Source organism: Leuciscus leuciscus, assembly GCF_965113295.1.
Source record: "Leuciscus leuciscus genome assembly, chromosome: 7".
In the NCBI taxonomy this organism is placed as follows: domain Eukaryota; kingdom Metazoa; phylum Chordata; class Actinopteri; order Cypriniformes; family Leuciscidae; genus Leuciscus; species Leuciscus leuciscus.
Window position 1 is genome coordinate 44892173 of NC_138731.1, and position 26704 is coordinate 44918876.

At 40.1% G+C, this 26704-nt stretch overlaps 2 protein-coding genes and 2 long non-coding RNA genes across 4 annotated transcripts in view; 1 reads left to right on the forward strand and 3 right to left on the reverse strand.

Annotated features, from left to right (window-relative positions):
• Positions 1 to 26704, forward strand: part of LOC309502435 — a 188375-nt gene that overhangs the window by 85310 nt on the left and 76361 nt on the right. The window lies entirely within an intron of this gene.
• LOC309502335 (receptor-type tyrosine-protein phosphatase F-like) overlaps positions 1 to 26704 on the reverse strand; it is a 128715-nt gene that overhangs the window by 84658 nt on the left and 17353 nt on the right. Inside the window, exon 2 of the mRNA XM_082174704.1 lies at positions 22325 to 22474. Within this exon, the coding sequence (XP_082030830.1) occupies positions 22325 to 22474 (150 nt within the window). The remainder of the gene's footprint in view (positions 1 to 22324; positions 22475 to 26704) is intronic.
• Positions 192 to 3809, reverse strand: LOC309502422. The gene is made up of 3 exons (XR_014207261.1): positions 2400 to 3809; positions 1632 to 1733; positions 192 to 1033 (listed from the first exon to the last, which is right to left on the reverse strand). It is a non-coding gene; the product is annotated as an uncharacterized lncRNA (long non-coding RNA).
• On the reverse strand, positions 24280 to 25157 carry LOC309503904 (uncharacterized protein; the record flags this gene model as incomplete). The annotated part of the gene is made up of 2 exons (XM_082176771.1): positions 24721 to 25157; positions 24280 to 24690 (listed from the first exon to the last, which is right to left on the reverse strand). Exons 1-2 carry the CDS (start codon positions 25090 to 25092, stop codon positions 24280 to 24282), a joined length of 783 nt encoding a protein of 260 aa, XP_082032897.1. The 5' UTR covers positions 25093 to 25157.

The following is a 26704-nucleotide window of genomic DNA, read 5'->3' on the forward strand; positions in this document are numbered from 1 at the left end:
TGATGCATAAATACATTTGAAAGAGAAACTTTTTTCTAAGCAAAGGCCTACAGCAGGAGTAGTTTTGCAGTATTTTAATTAAAGATAATTGCATGTACTAAAGTGCTTCTAACATTTACAGTGTATGTATAGTCAAAGATATATCAATTATATTCAAATAAATGTAACAAAAGCACAATGAATGGACACAATTTTGAAAGCTTATTCCAATATTTAATGTCAAACTGTTTAAAGACAAATGTAGCGCCAAAACTACTGCACAACAGTATAAAAATCAGTTAATTTAAAATATCCAGATACAGGGGCAATCTATTATAGTGACACATACATTAACGTTCAAAAAATTGCTATGATGAAGTTATATATTTACAAACCAAAATATGAGATTCAACTTTGTTATGTGAAAATACATTTGTTTCGTCGCTTTAAAGAACAAATAGGCAAAAACATAAGCACAACATTTTACATTCTCAACTTTCATTCTATATCCTTGTGATTATTGGTCACTTTTATTGTAACTATGCAATAAATATGTCCTTTAGCAAAACACCTGATGAGCACTGACCCTTTTTATAAAGACATTAGGCAGAAATCAAGTACAGTTTATGAAGCTGAAAAGAGAAAACAAAATGCTTTAACAATATGGAAAAAGATAAATCACTATTTTCAATATTGGTTCTGCATATATCAAAGAGATCCTGAGGAGGAGTGGGACTCCACATGAAGACTTTCAGAAACTGTGAAAGAGCAAAGGGTGCACCTCGCTGGACACATCCTACGCATGCCCAAACAACAACACCCAAACACAGTGATGAAGTGGACACCACCAGGAGGATGCAGGAGACAGGGAAGACCAAGGAAGACACAGAGACAGATGTTTCATGAAGACCTGAAGAATGTCAGTGTCCCATGGGAAGATGTGGAGAACTTGGCCACGGATCGAATACGTTGGAGGACACTTGTTGCCCAATGTGCCCAGCACAGCACTTGATGATGACGTTGTGAGTTTATCCATAACTGTGGGATATGTTTTCTGTAAAGAGTGTTGCATAATTAAATGTTAAAATCATTTTTATGTTATAAGTTCACTGATATGTGGGCATTTCTATGAATAAAAGTATGTCTTTAATAGCAAGCAATAATTATATGAAAATGATTTACATGCAAACGGGACAGTTATCAGCAGTGTAACATTCTGATTATGACAAAATAATCGAGTATCTGATGTCATGTGACAAGTCAGATAAGCTTTTCCACTCTTGCAAACAGAGGTAGGTTATGAGGTGTGGAGAGACATCATGTATCACTGGAACATGAACACAGTGTGTGTGATATCCGACAACTTTCCAAGAAGTGGCGCAACTGATTTACAAATATCGCGATAAATATGTACAGGAATTGAGGCAGTAGCCAATGACAGCACTAGGAGTAAAAGCTGCAGGATTGTGTACGAGTACACAAATATGTACGAGTATCGTACGAATTTGACAACTTGTTAAATCTTGTGAATTATTAAGACTTTCAGACTATGTTTGTACTGATTGGGCTATGGGTTTTGTGAGAAAAGTTTTAAGAAACAACAAATGCTTGATAAAATGTTTGATTTAGGGTTAAAACCAACACATACATACCATCGTGAATATTTGCCTTTGCAGCTTTCCGTCTCCTCCGTTTACTTCTCCTCAAACAATAATGGGCTGACTGAGTCCGAAAGGCCCTTTTGGTCTTTTCAGCTGAAAAAAGAGAAAAGAAAATATAATTATGTATAATATATAGGATTATTTAAAGGAAAAAGTACTGATTTACCTTACAAATATTGGATGTTACATTATAAAGCGTTAAAAGCATGGCAAGTGTTGTGGTTAATATGCATTTACAACAAATATCACTTTAAAACTATCAATACAGAGGTAAAAGCATGGTAAGTTTTGTGGTTACTGTCCTTTTACCACACCCTATCACAGTAAAACTAGGGTTACTGTGGTAAAAGCATGGTAAGTGTTGTGGTTACTGTGCATTTACAATAAGTATCACATTAAAACTACCAATAGTGTGGTAAAAGCATGGTAAGTTTTGTGATTACTGTCTTTTTACTACACTTATCACAGTTAAACTAATGTTACTGTGGTAAAAGCATGGTAAGTGTTGTTTTTACTGTGCTTCTACTACAAATACAACTTTGGAACTAATTGTACTATTTTTAATCTGATATGAATATCTAAGCCTATAGCACGTCACGTGACAGGCAGTGTTTAATCATATATTTTGAATTAGAAAGCAATGAAACGCAAAGTCTCCGTGGAAATGGCAGATATATTTGGCAGATTAATATCGACAAACAGAAAAGACATTATATCACACATTATTAGGACAGCGTATTTATTTACTAGGCTACTTACCAACAGCTGACACACGTGAACTGATGCCAAATATCGCGATGTGTTCGGAACGAGACTTCTTCAGCGCGATTTCCTACTAATAAAATATCATTTTAAAAATATCAATAAACAGCAAAACAATCCAGCTTCCCTGGCAATAAGACCGAAATAATAACATTAAAAAAAATACATAAACCACGATAAGATCTCGTGAATAAATGTTGATTAAACAGCTTCTCTGCTGCAGCCGACAGGCAGAAATAATCGAGCTGTGATCACGAAAGACGAAAAATAACGAAATAAACGTGTCCGTGGCACGAATCAATAGATTAAATTACGTGACCATATCACGAACGTTGGAGTTATCCGTGGTCTCACCACAGACTCAATCCGTGCTCCTATCACAGATTTTAGATCTGACTATATAGCCAAGCGAGCAATAGGTGTAAAACGCCATCAAACTGGATTTTATGATGACAGGACAAGACAAAATTGCAACACAGTCGACATAAAGCTTTCAAACAAGTGAGCAACATCACACCATCCAGTGAGTGAGGTCAGGTTGTTGAGGTCCGTGGTGCCATCACGGGACTTCAGTTTGGCTAACAGAATCAGACTGAATTTTTATGATGGCTGGACAATGCAATAGCTACAATAACAGAGAGTCTTTATGGTATTTGGTGTTGGAAAATAAATAAATATTTAAAATGTTGTGTTTCCAAATGAGAAAGCACGTCCATTGAGTGAGATCTGTTCTCTGTCATTGAAACGGGTATCCGTGTGTGGACCACGGAAGGTGAGTGTCATTGACTTGCGCGTTGGAGTTATCCGTGGTCTCACCACAGACTCACTCCGTGCTCCTATCACAGATTTTAGATCTGACTATAGCCAAGCGAGCAATAGGTGTAAAACGCCATCAAACTGGATTTTATGATGACAGGACGAGACAAAATGTCAAGTTAATTACATGCCATTGCAACACAGTCGACCTAAAGCTTATAAGTTCCTAAACAAGCCAGCAACATTACAACGTCCATGAGTGAGGTCAGGTTGTTGAGGTCCGTGGTGCCATCACGGGACTTTGGTTAGGCTAACTGAAACAAACCGAAATTTTATGATGACAGGACAATGCAATAGCTTCAATAACAGTCAGGTTAACGTCATTATGGCATTTGATGTTGGAAAAGTTCACAAATACTTCAAATGTTGCGTTTCCAAATGAGAAAGCACGTCGATTGAGTGAGATCTGTACTCCGTCATTGAAACGGGTATCCGTGTGTGGACCACGGAAGGTCAATGTCATTGACTTGCATTGGAGTAATATCCGTGGCCGCATCACGGAATTTGGGGCGATTCCGTGATGGCTCCACGGATTTTGAGTTAAGGGCCCGTGGACATTTCACGGAATCCTGTGAGACCAGGTTGGTCATATGTTATGTTACAATGTGCCCCACACATGTTACAATGTACCCCACCTATGGGGCATGTTGTCACATTTCACTTCCATTCTTTCGGGGTATGTCAAGAAAAAAGTATATACTGTATTAATAAAACAAAACCACATTATTGTACTAGACATGTGGGAAATTAATGTGGGAAAAAATAAATACACTGAACCATAAGTAGATTTACACAAACTGAGAAAGTCAAAAAGCGTTAGGTTGTGCCCCGCTCTCCCCTACTTCAGTTTGAGCTTATCAGCTTTCACAATAGAATAGTGTATTTTTGCCTTGTATTTTTATTCTGTAGTATCAATTTCTTCTTCTCTTTTATAATGTTATTTAAGATTCAAAAACATTCACGGTTTCTCATGATAATTGTCCACGTTGCCTGACTTTTCTGTTTTTGTGACTGTAACTTAAAGACTTATATATAAAATGATATAATGAGGAGTGTTTCTCGTTCAGGACGGGCAGAATTGCTGAATGGGCACTGATGCGTAAACATGAGCTGTTCATTTTCTTATAGTTGTGGGATCATAATTATAATGATTTTAAAGCCATTTTTGCAGCTTAATTAAAATAAATGGTCTAGTCCACTTGAGGTGCCAGACGCTATGGCTCTGTTCCAACACATAGTGAGATGCCTTGATCTCAACTGACACCTCAAATGTGTCTACATAGGCAAACCCTAGCAAATAGTTTTCATTCATAATTGATGTCAGTAGTCTTGATTTAGCATGTTGTTAAGCTAAATATAGTAATATAATACAAATTTGTAATTAAATTGAATTATATTTATAAATGCTTTCTGGAATTAAAGTAATTTTAAGTATATATCAATTTATCTTGCTTTCTCATGCTGCCTAATTTGGAACAGCTTTTGTGTTGTGAATGTGTCTATGAAGACTTATTATTTATTACGATGATGATGATGATTAAGTCTGATTATTTATTAGATGATTGTGAATACTTCTTATGTTGGCAGCTCACTAGATATAGTATATTAGTCACTGCACTTAATATTTAGACAATTAATATTTATGATAATGATATATTATTTATAATCAATTACTATTATTATTATGATTATTAATTCATTAATTAAAGATGATTATGAATGCGGCTTATGTTGGCAGCTCACTAGGATTTGGAACAGAGAGTTAGTATATTAGCTATGGCCGGAAATGTTTTAGGCATACCAGCAGGACAGATGACCTTCCAAGATCCGCTCACCCTAAAGTGTCCACATCAGACCTGTGCCACCTGTACAGCTGCTGGATCTGCCAGCCGAGACAAAGACTGCATCAGTGCCAGGACAGTGAAGGATGAGCTCTCTACTGCTGGCCGGAGAGCAGGGTGACCTGTCAGACCTCCTCTGCTCACTCCTCCAAAAACGTCACATCTGACTGTCTGGGGCCAAACAGAGGCCACAATACCCTCATCAGCAGTAGCATCAGGTCCAGATGAGCCTCTCTTTGGCCCGTTTCAGGCCATAATAGAGAGATCTGCTTATGTCTGGGGTGGAATCGGGGCAATGGTGTTGGCTTGCACTCACAACATGATTATAAAGATGTGATCAGTTTCGGAGTGCAGTTATCACAGGTACAATCCACCTGGAGTAACCTGGTGTAAGTGTCTTGGTCACAGAGACAATGGTTATGGTTAAACACTACTGCTGAATATATAACAGTCAAATGCACTTTTAGCTTAGTTGTGAGTTTGCATTTATACACTATATCGCCTTGGCTACGGTTTCGTTCCAATGAACTGCAGTAGCCAAGGCGACCTCTAGTGTATATATCTATACCCGCCCGCGCCCTCAGATCATTTGGACGCGGCTGTGTTCAAGAGGTAACAACGATATAAATACTGTTCGTTTTCTCACACAAACCGCTCGTTTCGTGTCTTAGGCCATCAATGTGTACTTATGATGGGGAATTGTTTAATTTGGACGATGTGGAATTGTTTTAATTTGGACTCTGTGCTTGCTCTTTAAGGTGGTGACCATCGACCTGCATTATATGACTGACAGACAAGAACGGTTTGACCTAAAAATATCAAAATTGAAACTACTGCGGAAAAAAAGACACCTACATCTTGGATGCCCTTGAGGTAAGCTAAAACATACCAAAAGTGTATTTCAAAGTGAACTATCCCTTTAAAGGTGGAAATTGGAACTCTTATGGGCAACGACTGGAATAAAAATAGGAAACGTGGGAGCAGGTTCATCCTTACGGTCTCAACTCTGCCAAACAGAGATAAAGGAAGAACTTCCCAACGAACTAGATCACTCCTTATTTGATTAATTAGCTTATTATAGTTTGCCTCAAAAAGTCTTGTAATTTCAGGTGTGATAATAATCCCCAAGTACCTAAATCCTTGTTTAGACCAGTGAAATGACACCATCTCGTTTAGTTGTTTAGGCCATATTCCTGATATCATCATTGCCTCTGATTTATTTAGATTAATTTTGTATCCAGAAATGTCTCCATAATCTTTTAGGCATTGCATTAGTCGAGGTATTGAAGTAAGGGGATGTTTTACAAAGAGCAGGATATCGTCAGCGAAAAGGGAAATTTTATGAACTCTCCCCCCACCATCCTCAACCCCCTCAATCTGGACATCCTGTCTTATTGCCTCCGCTAGAGGCTCGATACTGAGAGCAAAGAGAATGGGTGAGAGAGAATCACCCTGTCTTACGCCTCTCTCTATATCAAAAAAGTCAGAGCAATGTCCGTTAACTCTAATTTTTGATTTGGGATTCTTGTACAACAGCCGAAACCAAAAGGTAAATTTATTACTGAAGCCCATCTCAGTTAATGTTTGTTCTAAAAATTGCCAATCTACCTGATCAAATGCTTTCTCAGCATCTAAGCTGAGAAGCATTGGCGTTTGAGTACCCTTTGCCATGAGTGACTGCAGGTTTAATGCTCTCCTTATATTATTTGTCCCTTGGCGACCTGAAATGAACCCTGTCTGATCTGGTTTTACTAATTTCATAATGTATTTTTGTACTCTAGTTGCTAAAAAAGATGTTAATATTTTATAATCCACACACAGGAGGCTAATAGGACGATAACTAGAACACTGCAATGGATCTTTTCCTTCCTTATGCAGGACTGTGATGATAGCCTCAGACCATGACTCTGGAGGGTTCCCTGAATTTAACACATAATTATATAACTTACATAATATCGGAGTGAGGTCATCAACAAACACTTTATAATATTCTCCTGCAAATCCGTCTATTCCTGGCGTTTTATTATTTTTTTATTTAATAATTGTTTCTTTCACCTCCTTTTCTCTAATTGGCTCTACACTTGTCTAATTTAAGATTTTTAAAGAGATCATGTATTTTTTCTTCTTTCAATTCCCGATGTTGACCCTTATATAATTGTTCATAATATTTGGCAAAGGTATTTGCTACTGCTTTTGGACTAGTTTCGACATCGTTGGAATGAGGTTTTTTAATTTTAGGAATTGTTCGACTAGCTTGTGCTTTCTGTAGTTGAAATGATAATAACCTGCTAGCCTTGTTTCCCAATTCATAGTATTTTCTATCGATAAACCTAAGGGCACCCTCTGCCTTATAGGTCAGAATCTCATCTAACTTGGCTCTATTCTCTTTAAGTTTATTAAATACTTCTTGTTTTCCACTTCGTTTATGTTCATTTTCTAATCTCTTGATTTCAGTTTCTAATTCTACTTGTTTTTTAAGTCTGTCTTTCTTTAACTTTGATCCTATAGATATTATTTTCCCCCTTATTGTGGCTTTTCCTGCATCCCATAAAGCAGTAGGTGAGACCATTCCATTGTCGTTCAAAGCAAAATATTCCATTATTGCTGACCTTATTTCTTCTCTTATATTAACATCTGTCAATAATGAAACATTAATTCTCCAATACTTCATACACGGCTCCAATCCCAAATCAAGTGTCATTTGTACTGGGCTATGATCTGAAATGGTTATTGGCTCAATAACACAGTTTTTAACTCGGTATGTGTCCTTTTTGGACACCAAAAAATGATCCAACCGTGAGTAGCTTCCATGCACTTGTGACATAAAGGTGAAGTCTCTCTCTTTTGGATGAAGATGGCGCCAAGCATCTATCAACCCTAATTCCTTCATCATATTCATTAGACTTTTCGACATTCTGCTTTGAGGTTTTGAGGATGATGGTAATTTATCTATTCTATTATTCAGTACGCAATTTAAGTCCCCACCCATTAAAAAAAAAAAACTTCCCCATGATCTGCTACCAAATGTGCAAGCTTTTTAAAAAATTGTGGACAATCTTCATTTGGTGCATAGGCATTCAAAATAGTTAATTTTCTGTGAGGTGAGTTTCTGTGTTCTGTTTCTGTGAGGTGAGTTTCTTGCAGTAAGGCTATAGAGCACTGCATTTTCTTCAACTGTCCCAGTACCTTTTTTCTTTTAATTGGGTTGTTTATTCCTTTTATGTTGTAGGTAGTTAAATTAAGTAATGCCATCATTGTATTTATACTGATTCATGTAACACAGGCCGAACCTCTCATAAGCATCTGTTAGACAAAAACAAATAAAATAATTTAACTCCATGTACAAAGTTAAACAAAAAGAAATTTGCAACCTGCCTCAGATAAAACAAAACAATAACATTATGAACATAGAACAGAACTTCCACATTTCCAGTCAGACACAGAGAATAAACTATACCCATGTCTGACCCCCGGTGATAATGGGACAGAGAGTGGTGACCTAATCCCTCTGTGGAGAAGAGCACCCAATGTGCAATAATGACCAGTATTACACTAGCATGTAAGAAAGGTCTTAGTGAGTGTGAACCACTCATGTAAACATCAAGAGTCCCGTCAGACCTTTTTCCTTTTTTTAACCCTCTGTGACAACTTTACTTTTTTATTTTGTATTATGCTATTATTGCTTTCAGTCTATGCATTGGAATACGCACTCAACATTGTGTGTACCTTTAGCAGCCCTAGTCTGGTCCGCACTGCACCTCTACACCCATCTCTCTCAAAGTATCCGCGGCGTTTGTCAGCGAGGGAAACGTTTTTTCTCCCGAGTCCATCTTGACTTTCAGTCGTGCTGGATACAGGCACGTTGCCTGAATGCCCCTCTGCTTTAGCTGCTTGACGACTGCGTGAACCTTAGCTCGCTTCTTTTGTAGCTCAGGAGAATAATCTTGATCGAAGAAAATCCTCTTGTCTTGAAACATCACCTTTCCTTGGCTCCATGCTTGCTGCAAAACAATATATTTCACCGCTGCGTCAAGGAATCTCACAATGATTGATCTGGGGGGAGCCACTGGATCTGTCGGTTTGGACTTAAGTGAGCGGTGCGCTCTTTCAATTTTAATGTCCAAATTAGGTGGAAAACGTCAGTACTTTGAGAAGCAGGGCTTTCACAAACGCAACCACATCTCCATGGTCACTCTCCTCTGGTATTTGAAATATTGGTTTCTCCTCAACCTGTTTTGTAAATCATCACAAACAGCTGTGAGTTGTTTTTCACGTTGAAACAGGTACCGTATCACACGGTGCTGCCCTGCCCCCGCATCTTCCACATCGCTCACCGATCCTCTGCTGGTGGTCACCGAGCTGCTCCTTAATATCTGTCACAGTCTTTTCCAAGCGTTCAAGGGTCTTTGTTGTTCGTTTATGTCCCTGACTGTTTTCTTCACAAAGTTTTCTAATTTCTTGTATCAAAGACATTTCGCCCTCACGAGCTACCTGCTCCTCGCAGCTAGTAGCATCCAAGCTAGCGCTGTTCGTGCTCGGTGGTTTATTGTCGGTTTCTTTCAAATATCCTGGTTTTCCTTGTGCTCTCGTTTTCGATGTGGTAGTCATCTTGTTCACGAGCTATTTTCCACCCTGAAAGCTTTATAAATCTGCAGTTGTCACTGTTTTCTAACTTTTTTCTGACGGAGCCTCGTCTCTAACCTGTTGTTCCAACCATGACGTCACCGGAAGTTTCCATGTTTTGGTTTTTGAGAGTGGTTGAAGTAATGGGGGCAGTTTAGCGGAGTAGCTACGTTTAGCAGAATTGAATCTCTCTCGTACAGCCCCTTTAATTTTCCAGTCCAAAAATAAGTGCTGCATTTCTCTTTTTTGCCATCAGCGTTTTTTTGGCCTTGCCGTCAAATTAAAAAGACATCTCCCTGCCATCTCAGTGACCGTAGTTTTTAACCTGGGATCAAGCCTGCAGTACTTGCAGACCGGCACATAATATCAATGTGACACTTGTGTCGGTAGGGTTGGGTATCTTTGAATTGTAACAAATCCGATTTCAATTCTGCTTATCGATTCCTAATTTCGATTCCAATAAGGTAAAAATATCATTCATATTTAGTCTTATTGCATTTAATTGTAGCTGAATATCATAAACAAAAATCAACAGGCTAAAGAACACTTACGCAAGGAACATTTGCCTGTGGATTAAAGCTGTAGTAGGTAACTTTTGTAAAAATGTATTTTTTACATATTTGTTAAAACTGTCATTATGTCCTGACAGTAGAATATGAGACAGGTAATCTGTGAAAAAAATCAAGCTCCTCTGGCTCCTCCCAGTGGTCCTATTGCCATTTGCAGAAATACACCGCTCCCGGTCAGAAACAACCAATCAGAGCCAAGAGGAGTGTCTTAGCAGTGTCAATCAAGCTTGTGTACGCGCTGATCACACCCCTCTCTCGCACAGCGCGTACCATCGTTCAAAATCAAGATTGCCGGTGTGCCGCAGCTGTGCTAATGGCGGACAAACAACCAAAACTGCCAATTTCTCGAGTGGCACCAGCTCATACAACAAAGACAGGTAAACGTAAAAAGACCGATGACGATAAACAAGCCCGTCGGAGCCCATTGACTCAGTGTCAAAACTCTAGCCGCATAACATACAGATAAAATGTCACGAGGTGTGCAAAGCAACAATTGAAACCTGCTAATTCACTGGCTTGTCATGTTGCTGAAATAATGTACTAGCAAACCTTATTTAGCATTACATATCGCTAGAATAATTACTTACGTACTGTATCGTTAGTTACCGTTATATTATCTTGCTAGCTATTTATAACTTATAGAAAGAGTGTGTAGGGGATCTACAAATTTGTGATAAAAATTTTTAAGACTTTTATTTTGACGTTTGACACGGGCGCCGCCATTTTGGGTTATGACGAGTCGCACGTGAAGAGAGTAGAGAAGAGCAGCATCAAGCGGGGGGTCGGCCAAGATGGCGCTCTGAGCAAACACTTCTGGTTGAGCTCTATAATCCTAGCTGTTATAATTATATTGAATAGGGTGAACATATACTTTATTGCGTGGTTTTTTTTTTTGACAATTATTGCTCACTGCAACTTTTGGCTGTTGTCCACGGACCAAAATGAGCAAACCAGAGAAGAGAAAGACTGAACCCAAGAAGTCGCTAGCTAATACTGGCTCTGTTAGCAAGCCTGCTAATGTTAGCCAACTAGCAAAGCCAACTTCCACTCCTGATAAGCCTGCCGACGCTAAAAATACTATTGCATGACTATTTGGAAGCAACTTCCGACCCATCACAACATGTCCTCATGGAAGAAGACTTTCCTTATCTCCCTATCACACCATGTGCCTCTCCTGCTGGTAAGCTAAGAAAAGTTATGGACACAGAAGCATCTACCGTTCTCTCCCAGCTCTCGTCACTTACCAAGCTGATTAACTCGAGGTCAGATACTCTCGAAAAAATGGTTAGCGGCAACTCCATAGTGACCTCCGAGATGAAAAAGGCTGTTCAAGAGAACACTAAACATATCACAGCTGTGAGAGAGTCTTTTGATGCTGTCTGTGCTGAGATAAATGACATGAAAGACAGAGTTGCCAATATGGAAACGCAAGTCGAAAAATGTTAGACAAACGCCGAAGCACAGGAGAGGCGCATCTCTCATCTTGAGAGCTACTCGCACCATTAGAATCTTAAACTTTACGGCCTAGCCGAAAAGGAGAAGCAAGACGTGCGGCAAGAAGTTATCCAGGTCTGTCAGTCTGTTTTACCGAAAAAAAAAAAAAAACTTTCAGATGTCGTTGACACGGTACACCGCCTCGGCCCCATGAAACCCAGCAACAACCAACCCAGAGGAGTCATTATACAATTTACATCCAGGATTTACCGTGATGCTGTCTGGCGTTCTGCCAAGAAGTCAACCTTCTTGAAAGACAACAACTTGAAGCTGGCGGAAGACCTCTCAGCTGATGACCGCGCCCGGAGAAACCGACTCTGGCCAGCAGTGGATAAAGCACGCAAGGAGAACAAGCTGGCATTCTTCGTTGGAGGACGTGCGTTCGTGAATGGGAAAGAAATTTTTCCACCTCAGTGACTGGTTCTGTGATGGCACAAGGTACAAACTGGAGTAAAATATGGCTTAGCTGCCTTTACTATCTCTCACATTATTATTATTATTATTATTTTTAATTTTTTCTTTTTCTCTCTTTATTACCTGATTCTGTATGCAATCGCGCTAAAGAGCTGATTAGAATTTAACTGCTGTACTTTTGTTGATAATCTAAATATGCCCTTTAATTTAAGTAGGCATGCAGCACTTTGATTATTGCTCCTGGCAGAGCTGAACAGCAGCCTTTTTATTGAGCGAGATTTTTGTTTTTTCTTTCTATAAAGTGTGAGAGGTTTAATTGTTTGTTCTCTTCAAATGTACAATTATTTGAGATGGTAACGTTACATATGCCACATTAGCTTAACTTACTGCTATTTCTTGCTATGTTCTAAGTTTACATTTCCCCCATAGGTTTTGCAGTTCTCACCTTCTACAGTACTCTCTTAAGTGACTACAGGTTTTCAACTTAACTACTCATTCACTTATTTGGTCTAAGCTTTCATTTTTATTTTTTTATTTTTATTTTTTAATCTTATTTTATCCTTATGTCTATGTCTATTATTTCCTTAAATGCGAGAGGTTTAAGAAACAACATTAAACGTAAAGCCGTATTTTTGTTTTGCAAGCAGTTTAACATAGATTTTTGGTTTATACAAGAGTCCCACTCAACAGAACAAGACAAATCTTTCTGGAGGTCGCAGTGGGGTGATGATTTGTGGATGTCCCATGGCACAGAGCGGGCTGCAGGTGTTTGTATACTGAAACGCAGATTCAGTGGGAACATTTTGATCTCTGACTGTGATAAAAATGGCCATTACATTTTTTTAATACTCTCTTTTAATACAGTCTTTTTATATTCTAGTCAATGTGTATGGCTTCAACTATCAAACAGAGAATAATATCTTTTTTGACAAGTTGGAAGAACGTTTGCTGTACTGGTTATCCAAATATCCAGATTCTTTCATAATCTTTGGTGGCGACTTCAACACTGTGTTGGACAACAGTATGGATAGATGGCCCTCTAGAAGCTCAGACTCCTCTACCTCACATATAAGGCTATTTGCACAAAGATTTGATTTGGCTGATTCCTGGAGGGACTCGCATCCAGCTCAAAGAGCATATACTTGGTGCAACAAGACACAGACCAGTCACTCGCGCATCAACTATTGGCTTATTTCAAAAGATTTGAAGGAAGTTAAAACAGATATTTTTTCTACGACACTTTCAGATCACAAAACAATTCATTTAACTGTCCCTTTGTCTTCCTCCTCTAGTGCTAAGTCTTCATATTGGAAGCTTAACAGTACTATCCTCGAGCATAAAGAAGTGATTACCGAAGTTCATAATCTGATAAAACATTATTGGAGCAAAGCTTTAGTTGAAAAGATATTCTGTAATAACTGGGAGCTTCTGAAATATGAACTTGGTACATTTTTTTAGAAAATACTGCATTGAGTTAGCAAGGAGAAGAAAGGCTGAGGAGACAGAGGTAATAGAGAAGATTGCTTTTTTTACTTCCAAACCGATAGAGGCTTTCAGCGAATCTGATAAGACTGTACTAAGGGGCTGTTTACACCTGGCCACTTCATGCGTTTTCTCAGATCGGATAGCTATCCGATCGTGAAAAGACCAGGTGTAAATGCCCTCCGAAACGCATTGGAGACGGATTTGAATCCGATCGCTCAAACCACTTCAGGAGGTGGTCTGGGCCGCATTCCTGACGAAACTGGACAAGTGTAAATGCATCTGGTTGTTGAAACCACATATGTAAATTGTACTCCTCCCAAAAATGCTAAAAAAATAAACGTGTGAGAGCGTGTTATAGGCTATATGTAATGTTATAGCCAGATATGACGACGCTACTGGAACACGCATCACCGCAGATGAGAAGCTGAGCATCTATTCATTAAGCCAACGTGCAAACTATCGCAAATCAAAGTGAAAGTAAGTCGTAGACGCTTAACACACAATCATCATCATTAAAAGTAAATTCTTAAGAAACGAAATGACCTTACCAGGGCTGTTGCCGCTCTCTTTTATTTTAAATTTTAGCTGATGATCAATAAAATGCAGCTCATATCTTTTGCTTTCGGTGACGTACACTCCATTAAATCTGCATATAGCGCAGGAATTGAAGATCGGATTTAAATCCGTTTCGCAAAAACACATTTATGTGACCAGGTGTAAATGGAATCGTTTTGATAAATCAGATAGCTATCCGATCTGAGAAAACACATGAAGTGGCCAGGTGTAAACAGCCCCTAAATGACTGGCAGCATAGGTTGGATGAGATTTATAAGTGCAAAGCTGAAGGAGCATTTGTCCGGTCTCGCAAAAAGTGGCTTGAAGAAGGTGAGCAGAATTCGGCGTACTTTTTCAGACTAGAGAAACATCAATCCAACACTAATTCTATTCTAAAATTAAATAATTAACGGGACAATTTCTAATGATCAGAGCACCATTGCGAAATATTGTGCAGATTTTTACAGTGAACTTTACTCTTCCAAGTATTTCCCTCAAGCTGCTTTTTCCTTTTTTAATTCTGTAAATAATATTACCCAGTTGAGTGTGGCTGATAGTGAATTTTGTGACAGGGTAATTTCCCTGAATGAAGTCACAGATGCTATAAAGTGTCTTAAGCTAAACAAGTCCCCCGGGACAGACGGCCTTGCTGCCGAGCTTTATAAACAATTCTCTGACAGCTTAGCCCCATTTCTTTTGGAAGTCTTTAAGGAAAGCATTGATAGGGGTGCACTCCCTCCCATTTTATGTCAGGGACTAATCACCCTGATTCCGAAAACATGAAAGGACCCTTTGCTCTTAGACAATTGGCGACCAATCTCTTTATTGAATAATGATTATAAGATACTAGCACTGATTCTTGCAAATAGAGTAAAACCTATTTTAGATACAGTCATTGATGAGAGTCAATCTGGTTTTATGCAGAATCGTCATATTTCTAACAACGTAAGATTCTTTTTAGATATAATGGATTACTCAGAACTTGTGCAAGATGACAGTTTTATTATTTTTCTCGATTTCTATAAGGCTTTTGACACCCTGGAACATGATTTTATTATTACGGCTTTGAATAAATTTGGCTTTGGTCAATCCTTTTGCAATGCAGTTCAAATGTTACATTCCAATAGTAATAGTTCTATAAAGTTTGCTAGTGGTACTTCCCCCAGATTTTCCCTGAAGCATGGAGTGAGGCAGGGGTGCCCCCTGTCAGTGTATCTATTTCTCCTTTCTGTACAACTCCTTAGTTCACACATCAAACTTAGTCCGTTAAAGGGCTTGGTCATTGCTAACAGAGAAATACTCATAAGCCAGCTAGCAGATGACACTGCTCTATTTCTCAGGGATGCATCTCAAGTATTGGCGGCAGTCGACACTATCCAATCCTTTTCTAAAGCCTCCGGACTCTCCCTTAATCTAAATAAATGTGAACTTTTGCCTGTTTAAGCCTGCTTGGCGGCCTCAATTCATGGAATCCCTGTAAAAATCTCTGTAACATACCTTGGTATTCAAATCACTAAAGATGAGCAATCCAGATGCGCTATAAACTTCACTCCCATTATAGAAAAACCCCCCAAAATCCTTAATCACTGGCTCCAGAGAGACTTGTATTTGAAGGGCAGAGTTCTGCTCTCAAAGGCTGAAGGAATCTCTCGTCTAACCTATACTGCTCAATCTTTACATGTTGATAACACTACTTGTAAATCAATTAACAAAATCTTACACAATTTTTTATGGAAGAATAAAACCCATTACCTACGAAAATCTGTCACTTTAAGCCCCTGTGACAAAGGTGGTTTGAATTTTATCGATTTTGGTGCACTTAATAACACCTTCAAAATAAACTGGATCAAAAACTACTTGAAAACCCCCACATCCCTTTGGCATTTTATTTCTCATTTCGTATTCTCAAATTTAGGTGGCCTTAACTTCCTGCTGCTATGCAATTATAGCATTCCAAAAATACCACTGAAACGTTCTCATTTCCATCAACAGGTTCTTTTAGCATGGACATTGGTTTACAAACATAATTTCTCTCCACAAAGCTGTTTTATTTGGAATAACTGTAATATTGTTTATAAAAACAAAACATTATTTTTGGATAATTGGTTTAGCAATGGAATTGTTTTGGTTAGTCAACTGTTCAAAGAAGATGGCTTATTGTACAATTACTCTGAATTTCTCAGGAGATATAATGTACCAATAACGCCTAGAGAATTTTCTGTGGTATTTGATGCTATCCCGTCTGGTCTGTGCATGTTATTCAGGTGCTCCTACAGCTCTCCTCCCTTATCATTCATTCCTCCTGATGTGTGTCAGTCTTCTCTTGGTAAGGTTTGCTTTTCATCTGGTAAGCGTCTGAACTCCAAGATAAGATCTATGTTTCAGGATGCTCTAGTTTCTATCCCACCAGCCACGTTTTATTGGTCTAATTTTGTGGCTGATATTGAGTGGAAAAAAGTTTGGACTTTACCTCAAAAGTTCTTATTAACAAATAAAATTAAAGAGATTTCATTTAAACTGATACACAAATTCTACCCTGCAAGACATTATCTATCAAAATTCAAGTCTGATATAAATGTTAACTGCTCTTTCTGCCAAGAGCAACCTGAAACATTTACCCACTTATTTTGGTAATGTGAATTCACTTACAAATTCTGGAGGGACTTCCAAAAGTTTATTGCTGATTTTGTATTTTCTGATTTTCACCTTTATTTTAAGAATGTTATTTTTGATTTTCATCACTTTAATCACAAAGATGGTAATGCCTTTTATTTTAGGAAAATTTCATATACACAAGAGCAAATTCACCCATAGAAAGCATGAGCTCTTTCTACTGAAGAAAGAACTTGAGCAATATATGATGACTATCTCTTTGTCAAAAAACACAAAGGCTCTAAGGACTATTGACATCTGTAAATCCCTAAAACTGTTTACATGAAATACTCTCGTGTTTTTTTGTTTTGTTTTTTTTTGTTTTTTTTTGCTTTGTTCTCGCTATATGTTATATCTGTATTTTGTTCTTAAATTTGCTGTTTGTATTTTGTAAGAATTTAATAAAGCAAAAAAAAATAAATAAAAAAAAAATAAATTAAAAAAAGCAGCGTCAAGCTGAAAAATGAGTGTCGATCTCGGGTAGTAAGTCACGATAAAAAGTCGAGTTTAGGCCACATCCACACGAAGCCAGAGCTTTCCCTATCCGATATTTTTTTTTTCCTGTTCAAAAAAAAAAATTCCGTAAACACGGCGTCGTCTCAAGAAATATCTGCGTACACACGAAACCACTGAAACCGACTCAAAACGATGTAGTATACATGCCAGACCAGTATGTGGCGCTGTAATTCTGCCACAGACATACACTAAAAACGGAGAAGAAGACTTAAAGCATGCGCATAAACCTTGCGCGCTGTATACTATGGCTGTATACAACAATAATATTAGGCACAGTAGCTTCTTTTTTTCTTTTCTTTTTTAATCAAGAACTTTGTTGAACAATATGAAAAACCATAAATGTAGTTGCTGTGACTTAACGGTGTCTGACTAGTTGACACTTGGTGTGATGACATCATCGTTTCACAAAATATACGGATTGGCCGTACACACGAAAACGCAAGGGCGGCGTTTTCAGATTTATCCACTTTGGGACCCGGTTTCAAAAAATAGCGGTTTCAGTCTCCGAAAACGCCGGATCCGTGTAGACGAAACGCCAATACGATAAAAAATGTATACGTATACAGCGTCTCCGTGTGGACGGGGCCTTAAGGCCAATTTATACTTCTGCGTCGGGTGCGCGTAGAAGGTACGGCGTAGCATACGCATTGACGTGTACCATACGTCGTACCCTTCGCTGTACCCTGACGCGCACCTCCTCAAAAATGTAACTACGCGTCGCGGCGACGCGGACCGCAAGATCTGTGATTGGTCGGCTGGATAGCATCGCGTTTCCTCCTACGCATTTCCGGAATGATCTTCTGCACTCTGCACCGCCCGCCCGCCATTTTTAAATTCCGAAGATCAGTGAAGAGCCATGGAAATAGACCAAGTGACCGAGAGATTGCTTGAAGAAGTGCGGAAATACAGCCATCTGTATGACTCCTTCAGTCGCCATTGCTCGTAGAAACCTAAACTCAAAACAGCCGCGAGGAATGTAAACACAGTGGAACTGGAACATTAAAACCCACCCGCGCCAACTAGCGTTTCGGCGGTGTAACTGCAGAGCAACACAGACATTCGCAGAAGTATAAATGCTCACGACGGCGTCGCCTACGTGCGTAGCCTACGACGTACACTACGGCGTACACTCGACGCAGAAGTATAAATTGGCCTTTAGACCCGCGACATACATAAGAGCTGCATGACGTTGCCTCTGAGTGTTTGTTTATGTGAACAAGGTTGTTGAAGTGAGTGTTAAAACAAGTTTTCTGCCGTTTTCGTGCGTGAATCTTGGCAAAAGACCTGTTAGTTTCGGTAAGTTTCAGTCGCGTATGAGTTAAATACTTCCGTGTTTTATTTGTTTAAAACAGTTTTTGTTTAATTTGTTCAAACGAACTTCAAACAGTGAATTCTGCTGATCGTGTGAAGAGAAACGTTCGCTGAGTCGTCGGATAGGGTCGTGTGTTGTTCGTCTTCTCATTGCGTCTCAATCAGCTGGGATTGCGGCCTCGTTGAATCAAGCTGCCGTCGTCAGGATCGCGAGGACAATCGCTGAGGGTCAATGAGTGAAGAAACAGTACCCTGCCATCCGTTGATCATCATTCAGCACCTCATCCACGAACCAAGAGTGGTGATATACATTATTTTCCTCTTTTCCTACTGAACACTGGTAAGCAAACTATAATTTTCTGTCAGTGATTCATCAGAACTGAACTGTTCAATCGTGCAGTTATTTTTGCTGGAACTGTGATCAGTGAATTTTCCTGAAAAGGGATTCATAGACTTTATTTTTTGCACATAAACTGAACTTTTTGGCCGTGAACTCATAAATGGACTGATTATAACTTTTTCCTTTCTTTTCCTGGATTTTTTTAATCGGATCTTGGATTTTTGAGCCGAATTGAAGTGAACTTTAAGTGAATCAAGTTAACTTTATTTGAAAGGTTGAGTTAACTGAAGTGAACTGTGAAACGTTTCAGTCTACTTACTAAAAGTGAAACTGATTGTTATTTTGTTGAGATTGAACTGAAACATTTGTTGATTTTACTCTCTTTATTATTTTCCACATTTTTATTTCACTTTGATTGGTCTGCATTTGAAATTGTTTTACACTTCCTGTGAAAACAAAGAAAACAGAATCATTTCAATTCATGCAGTAAAAATAAATGTTATTTTTGTTTAAGCTAAAACTGTTTATGCTAATTTTGAGTCACCTATGCTAAGGAGTGGGGGCGTCTTACCTATCCTGTTAGATCCGGGGAGGGCGGGTTTTGCAGTCAACTAGGTTTAACTCCTGAGTTTTCTACATACACACACTTCAGGTGGCTGCCGTGTATTGAGTAAATCCTGAAGCCCACCTCGCCGACTCTTGAGCATTAGGCTACACATTGCAACACGATAGACACCACACATAACAAGGCTAGCAGTTGTACAAAGACTAAAAGCATTGGGTGGGGGGACTAGGATCCTGTTGCTCACTCAGTCTTCCTTAGTATAGTGCTGAATATTTCCCCCACAAGGCGGTGGCATATTTCCCTCCGCCACAAGTGCAACGTTATAAAGTTACATTACATGTATTGCCAAATACGTAATGATTTGAGGACCAAGTTTGTAGTCAAAGTATGGGCAGGCCATAGTCAATGTAAAGCATATTGTTGATGTTTCGTCCCTACCAGTGAATGTGTTTATCCGAACTGTTTATTCGCCGTCATCGGTGACCCTGCTTACTAAGCTGCGCGTTCACGGCAGGCTCTGTTGTGGTGGGGGAGGAGCTGTGGAGGGAGGGCTGTAGCGCAGCAGAGAGCGAGGGGGAGTGACCTGTAAGTTGTGCTTGTTCAAATTTTCAGGCTAAGTCAACGTTTTCTAAAAACTCCCTACTGCAGCTTTAAAAATACCATAAAAAAACAACTAGCCTAACTAATATAGATTTCAAGCATTATTAAACACACAGTAATTAAAAAAGAACAAATAAAAAATTAGCAATCACAACAAATAGATGCAAATGAACAAAGATACGATTGAAATAAACAATGTTTCAAGGTATTTTCAGGTATTCAGGTACATAAACTGTAATCAAATGTAAAATAACACTGCACTTTATAAATAAAATATGCATTACAAATAAAGTAAAAAAGGCTATTTAGTCAAGAATAAGTGAATTTTCTCTTTGTCTTTTGTATGATTAGTGTTATTATAGAGACGGCAGCAGGAATATTAGGCTCAACGGATCCAATATAGTTACACATGCCCGCAGAACAAAACGAAAAAAAACAGTGTCAGTCGCTTCGCGCTTGAATGGTTTAAAATCACATTAAAATCACATTTTCTGTGCGCACATTTTGGATGCGCTTGAACGGTTTAAAATCACATTTTCTGCGCGCGCGTTTTGGGTGTGTGCGCAGCATAGAGAACAGCGCGCGAGTCGTTTAAAGTCATAGAAATGCTCACAAAGGAATCGATAAGAGGGAATCGAAATTAAAATTTTATAACAAGTGTACGATTCCTGACCTCAAGTATTCGATTCCAGAATTCCCAACCCTATGTGTCGGTCATATCAGCATAATCTCAGCTGTACAGATTTCAGCACTGCGGTATGAACTCAAAGAAACACTGGACACTTCCCTGATGTTCTTTAGAGCCCAGAGCAGGTCATGATAAAAACTGAAAACCTCTCACACATGATCGTAATCAAAGAGGGCTGCTCTATTATATGGGATGCCTTGAAGCCACTGGTGGGAAGAAATGGTAAGATCTTTGTTGTGTCTGATTTAGTGTTTCCGGTAAAAGTACAGCTGGCAGAAAGCAGGTAGATTTCCCATATGATGCTCGACATCACATCTGATCAGAGCGCATGCACAAACAAGACACATCTCATTATTTCAAACTAGGGGTTGAACGACTTCAGATTTTCACTGTTATGACATCAAAGTCGAGTCGACGTTGACTAGTCACTCACGTCATTCATAAAAACACAAGAGATGGGACTGCTTTGCAACATGCCCCAATTTGCAATTTATTAGCAGAAAATGATACAGATGCTGACAGACAGTTCATAATATGTTGCAACTTAACGGTAACAATGCAACAATAACTCCCGTTTTAGTGCAAACATTTTTTAGTGATGCATTATGTTGGCATAACAATGCCATTTATGCAAGATGGGCTGTAAGCCTACTCACTGTCACAGTCCTGCTCATTCACAGTTTTTACTTTTCGATCATGGTTTGCATGTTTAGTGAAGTTTCTAATTGACCGTTCGCAAAGTTACTGAAAAGTAACCCCTTTAGTTACTGTTGCTATGTCCGACACAGTGAAATATACATCGCGGAGCAGAGAGGATACTGACAACGTGCTGACAGACAGGACAGAGCAGGTTACTTTTAATATGTAAACAAAGTCTTAACTTTCATATTTGGTCATTTTATAAAGAAATTTAAACAATAAATACCGTTTTGTGGCTCTTTAATGTGTCGTGACAGATCGCTGTAGAGCCTCTTAAAGCTGCTCGTGAACCGATCATCTCTTCCTTCTAGTTAATTTATAGCATCAAATAAACATGAATATACATAAGAAGGAATGTTGTTTTAACTGCAGAAAGACGTCAGTACACACCGTTATTCAAGTTCAAATCCTCCAACGTTAATCTACTAACTCTCCTAACTGCTTTGTCGGACAGAAATGGCGGATTCGGCGGATTATGATTGGTCAGATCGCCTGTCAATCAAACTCCCTGCGAAGGGTAAATTTACTGCTGTCGAGATGATTTGCATTCCTCACTTAACATTAGCGGATGCCTTTTCAGATGAGTGTGCATTGCACTTGTACTTTTGTTGTACTTCAGGACAGACTTACTTTCCAAGTCACATTTTTACAAGCGGTGACAATCATAATGTCACATGATCAATGCGACTAGTCGACGTCAAGCATTGCATTAAGGTCGACTAATCGACTAGTCGGTTCAACCCCTATTTCAAACCCACCTCAAAGCGCTGTGAGCTGACTCTCTTGCCCTTCTTCATCCAGGTGATTCGTGGTTTGGGCTCCCCGTCCGCCTGGCACACGAAGGACGCCACGCCTCCTGAAATCCCTGTCTGATCTTCAGGAGTCTTAATGAAACTGGGCATGCCTACGGGAGAAAAAGAGAGAAGCATTAAAGTAAAAGATCAATTGTTTGCACTAGACGGCAATAAGATAAAACAGAGAGTTTGTCTCAAACTCAGATTTGCAAAAATACCAAATTTTGCAATCAAAAATCAGAAGTCTCATTTCAAACTCAAATATTTCTCAACAAATTCTTCCAAGACCAAATCATGAGCTATGCCATCCACATTTATTTTCTTTTAGAACTTGTATAAAGGTTTATTAGTTTCATTTAATTGATGACTCCAGCTATATTTCATCGAAAATTTATATTTCGTGTAGGGATGTCAACGATTAATCGACGATCGATTAATTGTCGATAATACATTTAATCGATAAAACGTATCGATCATCGATTAAGCAGGTTCATGCGCGTGCGTGCTGCTCAACCGCAAAACATGTATAGCGAGCACGCCGGAGTAATGTTTGGGACCATTTTACACCTTCATCATGACTATAAGTTTGCGTGTGCATTCGCAGCCTTTTGTTTTGTGCAAATGTAAGTTGTAATGTTGTGTTTATTTTGTGTAGGCCTTTCTATATCTGATTTATCTCATATAGGATGCATTTGGTTAAGAATTAATGTAGTAAAGCTTACGGTGATCCTGTCATGATTGCTAGTGGAGAAATGGGTGGATCCAAATGCAGCAACACAGTACTCAGGGCAGTCCAAATCATCGTCATCCATGCAAGCGTCTAAGTTATAATAATCAGAATCGTAGTCGTCCATGCCAGTGTCGAAAACCATTTAATCCGTCAGAATAACAATAAAACAAAACAAGCAAGAACAAAAACGAGAACAGACTAGAAACAGACCCTAGTGTAGACGAGTGACATGAACTAACACAACAGGGTATTTATGCACAGACACTAACAACATAAATGGAAACAGCTGGGTGTAATCACAAGTGATGGGAACAAACAAGGAATCATGGGAAATGTGGTTCCAGGAAGAATGGAGACTGGAAGGAAGGGACCTCTAGTGACACCTAGTGGAACACAACAGACACTGTGACATAACCCCCCCACTACGGAGCGGCTACCAGACGCTCAACGACAGCAAACAAAACTCGACAAAAGTCCAGGAGGGAGGTGGAACTGTGGGGGATCAGGGGGAGGGACGGAGGGTCAGGACCATGGGAGGGAATAGACATAGGGGATGACAGTTCATCGGGAGGCCAGGGCGGAAATGTCAGTCCATCTGGCGGCCAGGGCGGAGACTTTCCCTCGGGCGGCCAGGGCGGAGACTCTCCCTCGGGCGGCCAGGGCGGAGAAGTTCGTGCAAGCAGCCAGGGCTGAGACGACCCGTCGGGCGGAACTGACACCACCGGCTCAGGAACAGGAACAGACACCACCGGCTCAGGCTCAGGAACAGACACCACCGGCTCAGGAACAGACACCACCGGCTCGGCGGCGGCCATCTTGTCCGAAGACCCAGGCTCGGCGGCGGCCATCTTGTCCGAAGACACAGGCTCGGCAGGCGTGACGTGAACAGGCTCGGCGGCGGCCATCTTATCCGAAGACACTGGCTCGGCAGGCGTGACGTGAACAGGCTCGGCAGCGACCATCTTGTCGGAAGACACAGGCTCGGCAGACGTGATGTGAACATTCTCGGCGGCGGCCATCTTGTCCGAAGACCCAGGCTCGGTGGCGGCCATCTTGTCCGAAGACACAGGCTCGGCAGGCGTGACGTGAACAGGCTCGGCGACGGCCGTCTTGTCCAAAGACACAGGCTCGGCAGGCGTGACGTGAACAGGCTCGGCGGCGGCCATCTTGTCCGAAGACACAGGCTCAAGAACAGTCTCTGGATCGGCAGACGTCCTGTGCTTCCTCCACGCCTGCAGTACCGCCACTGCATAAAAAAAGGAAGACCACTCTCTTGGCCGTGGCAGGACTGATGGTGGGCGGCTCCGAGACGATCTCAGGGATGACAGCGGGCTGCTCGGAGGGGACAGCCTCCGGGACGACAGCGGGCTGCTCGGAGGGGACAGCCTCCGGGACGACAGCGGGCTGCTCGGAGGGGACGGCCTCCGGGACGTTGGGGAGGCAGGAAGTCTTCCTCCTCCTCCGCCTCCGGACCACCAGACACGAGACCACCGGAACTGGGACCACCGGAACTGGGACCACCGGACTCGGGATCACCGGAACTAGGACCACCGGACTCGGGACCACCGGAACTGGGACCACCGGACTCGGGACCACCTGACTCGGGACCACCGGAACTGGGACCACCGGAACTGGGACCACCGGAACAGACACGGAGGAAGTCTTCCTCCTCCTCCGTCGTCCCTCCTGGCGAGGTGCAGTTTCAGGACGGGACAGGACCCGCGGCGAAGGGTGTTCTGGTCTGTGTATCACTGACCCATGGTCGAAGGAAGACCGAAGTAGAGACTGAGTCCGGGACTCACCTCTACTACTTCCTCCTCTGCGAGCTCCACGGGTCCCCGAAAACCGGGCCAGACGCTCTCCTCTAAACGACTCTCCGTCGTTGGACGAAAAGTCCTTGGGAAACCTGAGTGTCATGGCCTCCTCCCTTTGACGGGCCACAAACGCAAAAGCCTGTAGAAGGTTCATGCTGCTGGATCCACTTGACGACGGAGTCATTCTGTCATGATTGCTAGTGGAGACATGGGTGGATCCAAATGCAGCAACACAGTACTCAGGGCAGTCCAAATCATCGTCATCCATGCAAGCATCTAAGTTATAATAATCAGAATCGTAGTCGTCCATGCCAGTGTCGAAAACCATTTAATCCGTCAGAATAACAATAAAACAAAACAAGCAAGAACAAAAACGAGAACAGACTAGAAACAAACCTTAGTGTAGACGAATGACATACATGACGGATCCTCTTCAGTTCAGCGCGCGCAGCTCAAACGGGCGGCAATGCACGACTAATAATGACTATTGGACTGTCATATTACATAACATTATAAAGAGAACAATATTGTAATAAAATATTGTGAATTATTTGGGTTTAGTTGCCGTGTCGCGTTGCTCCAGGAATAGCGCGTCCACAACATGAGTCATTCTGAATGGCACGTTAGTTCAAGTTCACTTGTGCATTCGCTTCATTTTGTGCAGATATCATTTGTAATATTATGTTTACTTTTTATATATCTGATTAATCTCATATAGGATACGTTTCTTTGAGTTAAATAACGCGCTAGCAAAGTGCTCCAGTTTAACGGTATTCATTCAGCGCGCAGCTCAAACAGCAATGCACGGTAAATAATAACTATGATTAGGACTGTCATATTACACAACATGAGAACACTGTTTTATTAAATCGTTGTGAATTCATTGGGTTTTGTTGCCATTTTCAGCGCGCTGTTCCAGGAAGAGCACGTCCACAACAGTCACATATTACAAGCACGCATCTGAGGCGTTGGTGACACTTTTCATTAGTCGTTATATTTGATTATTAAATAATTCATTTAATTAAATGATCAATCACATTAAAACATTTTACAATCCTACTAGCCCTTTATTTAGATTAAAAAATATTCTCATTCATTTGGTGAGGAACATATTTGCACACCCTGTCATGCTGTTGGCCATATGCCACTGCAGCCAGACTCATAATGCAGGGTTACGGCTAACGATTAATCGATTAATTGATCGTTAATTTAAACGACGATCGATCATGGGGATTTGTTAAAATTGACATCCCTAATTTCGTATAAAAATTATAATTTGTATTTCCTCCACTCTGATAGCAAACGCAGAGCAACTGAGATTTGAGAGTTGTGTCTGTGGGGGAAATTATGAATGGACAACTACTTCGATTTCAGTCGGTCTCTCAAACAAAGCTAAGACTTCAGGATGACAAAGATAAGTGGACAAGTCATATGGACTAGGTTTGGGATACTAAATTTGTTTGGGATCTTGACAATATAAATCTGAATCTTTATTTGAATGTAAAACAGAAGTTTGAACATTTTGGATAAGAACTACTTTTGTGTCACCAGAGTCATCATAGTTAACTAAAACTACAACTAAAAACATTAAAAAACATTTTTATTATTTAACATATTTGTAAATGTTTTTCAAAAAAAAAAAAAAAAAAAAAAAAATCAGCTTTATTTCAGATTTTCATTTGGTTTAACGTGATGTAGTAAAATAACTGCAACTAAAATAATAATTAATACATTTATATAGACATAAAAAAAAAAACTATATGAACACCACAATATACTAAAACTAAATAAAACAA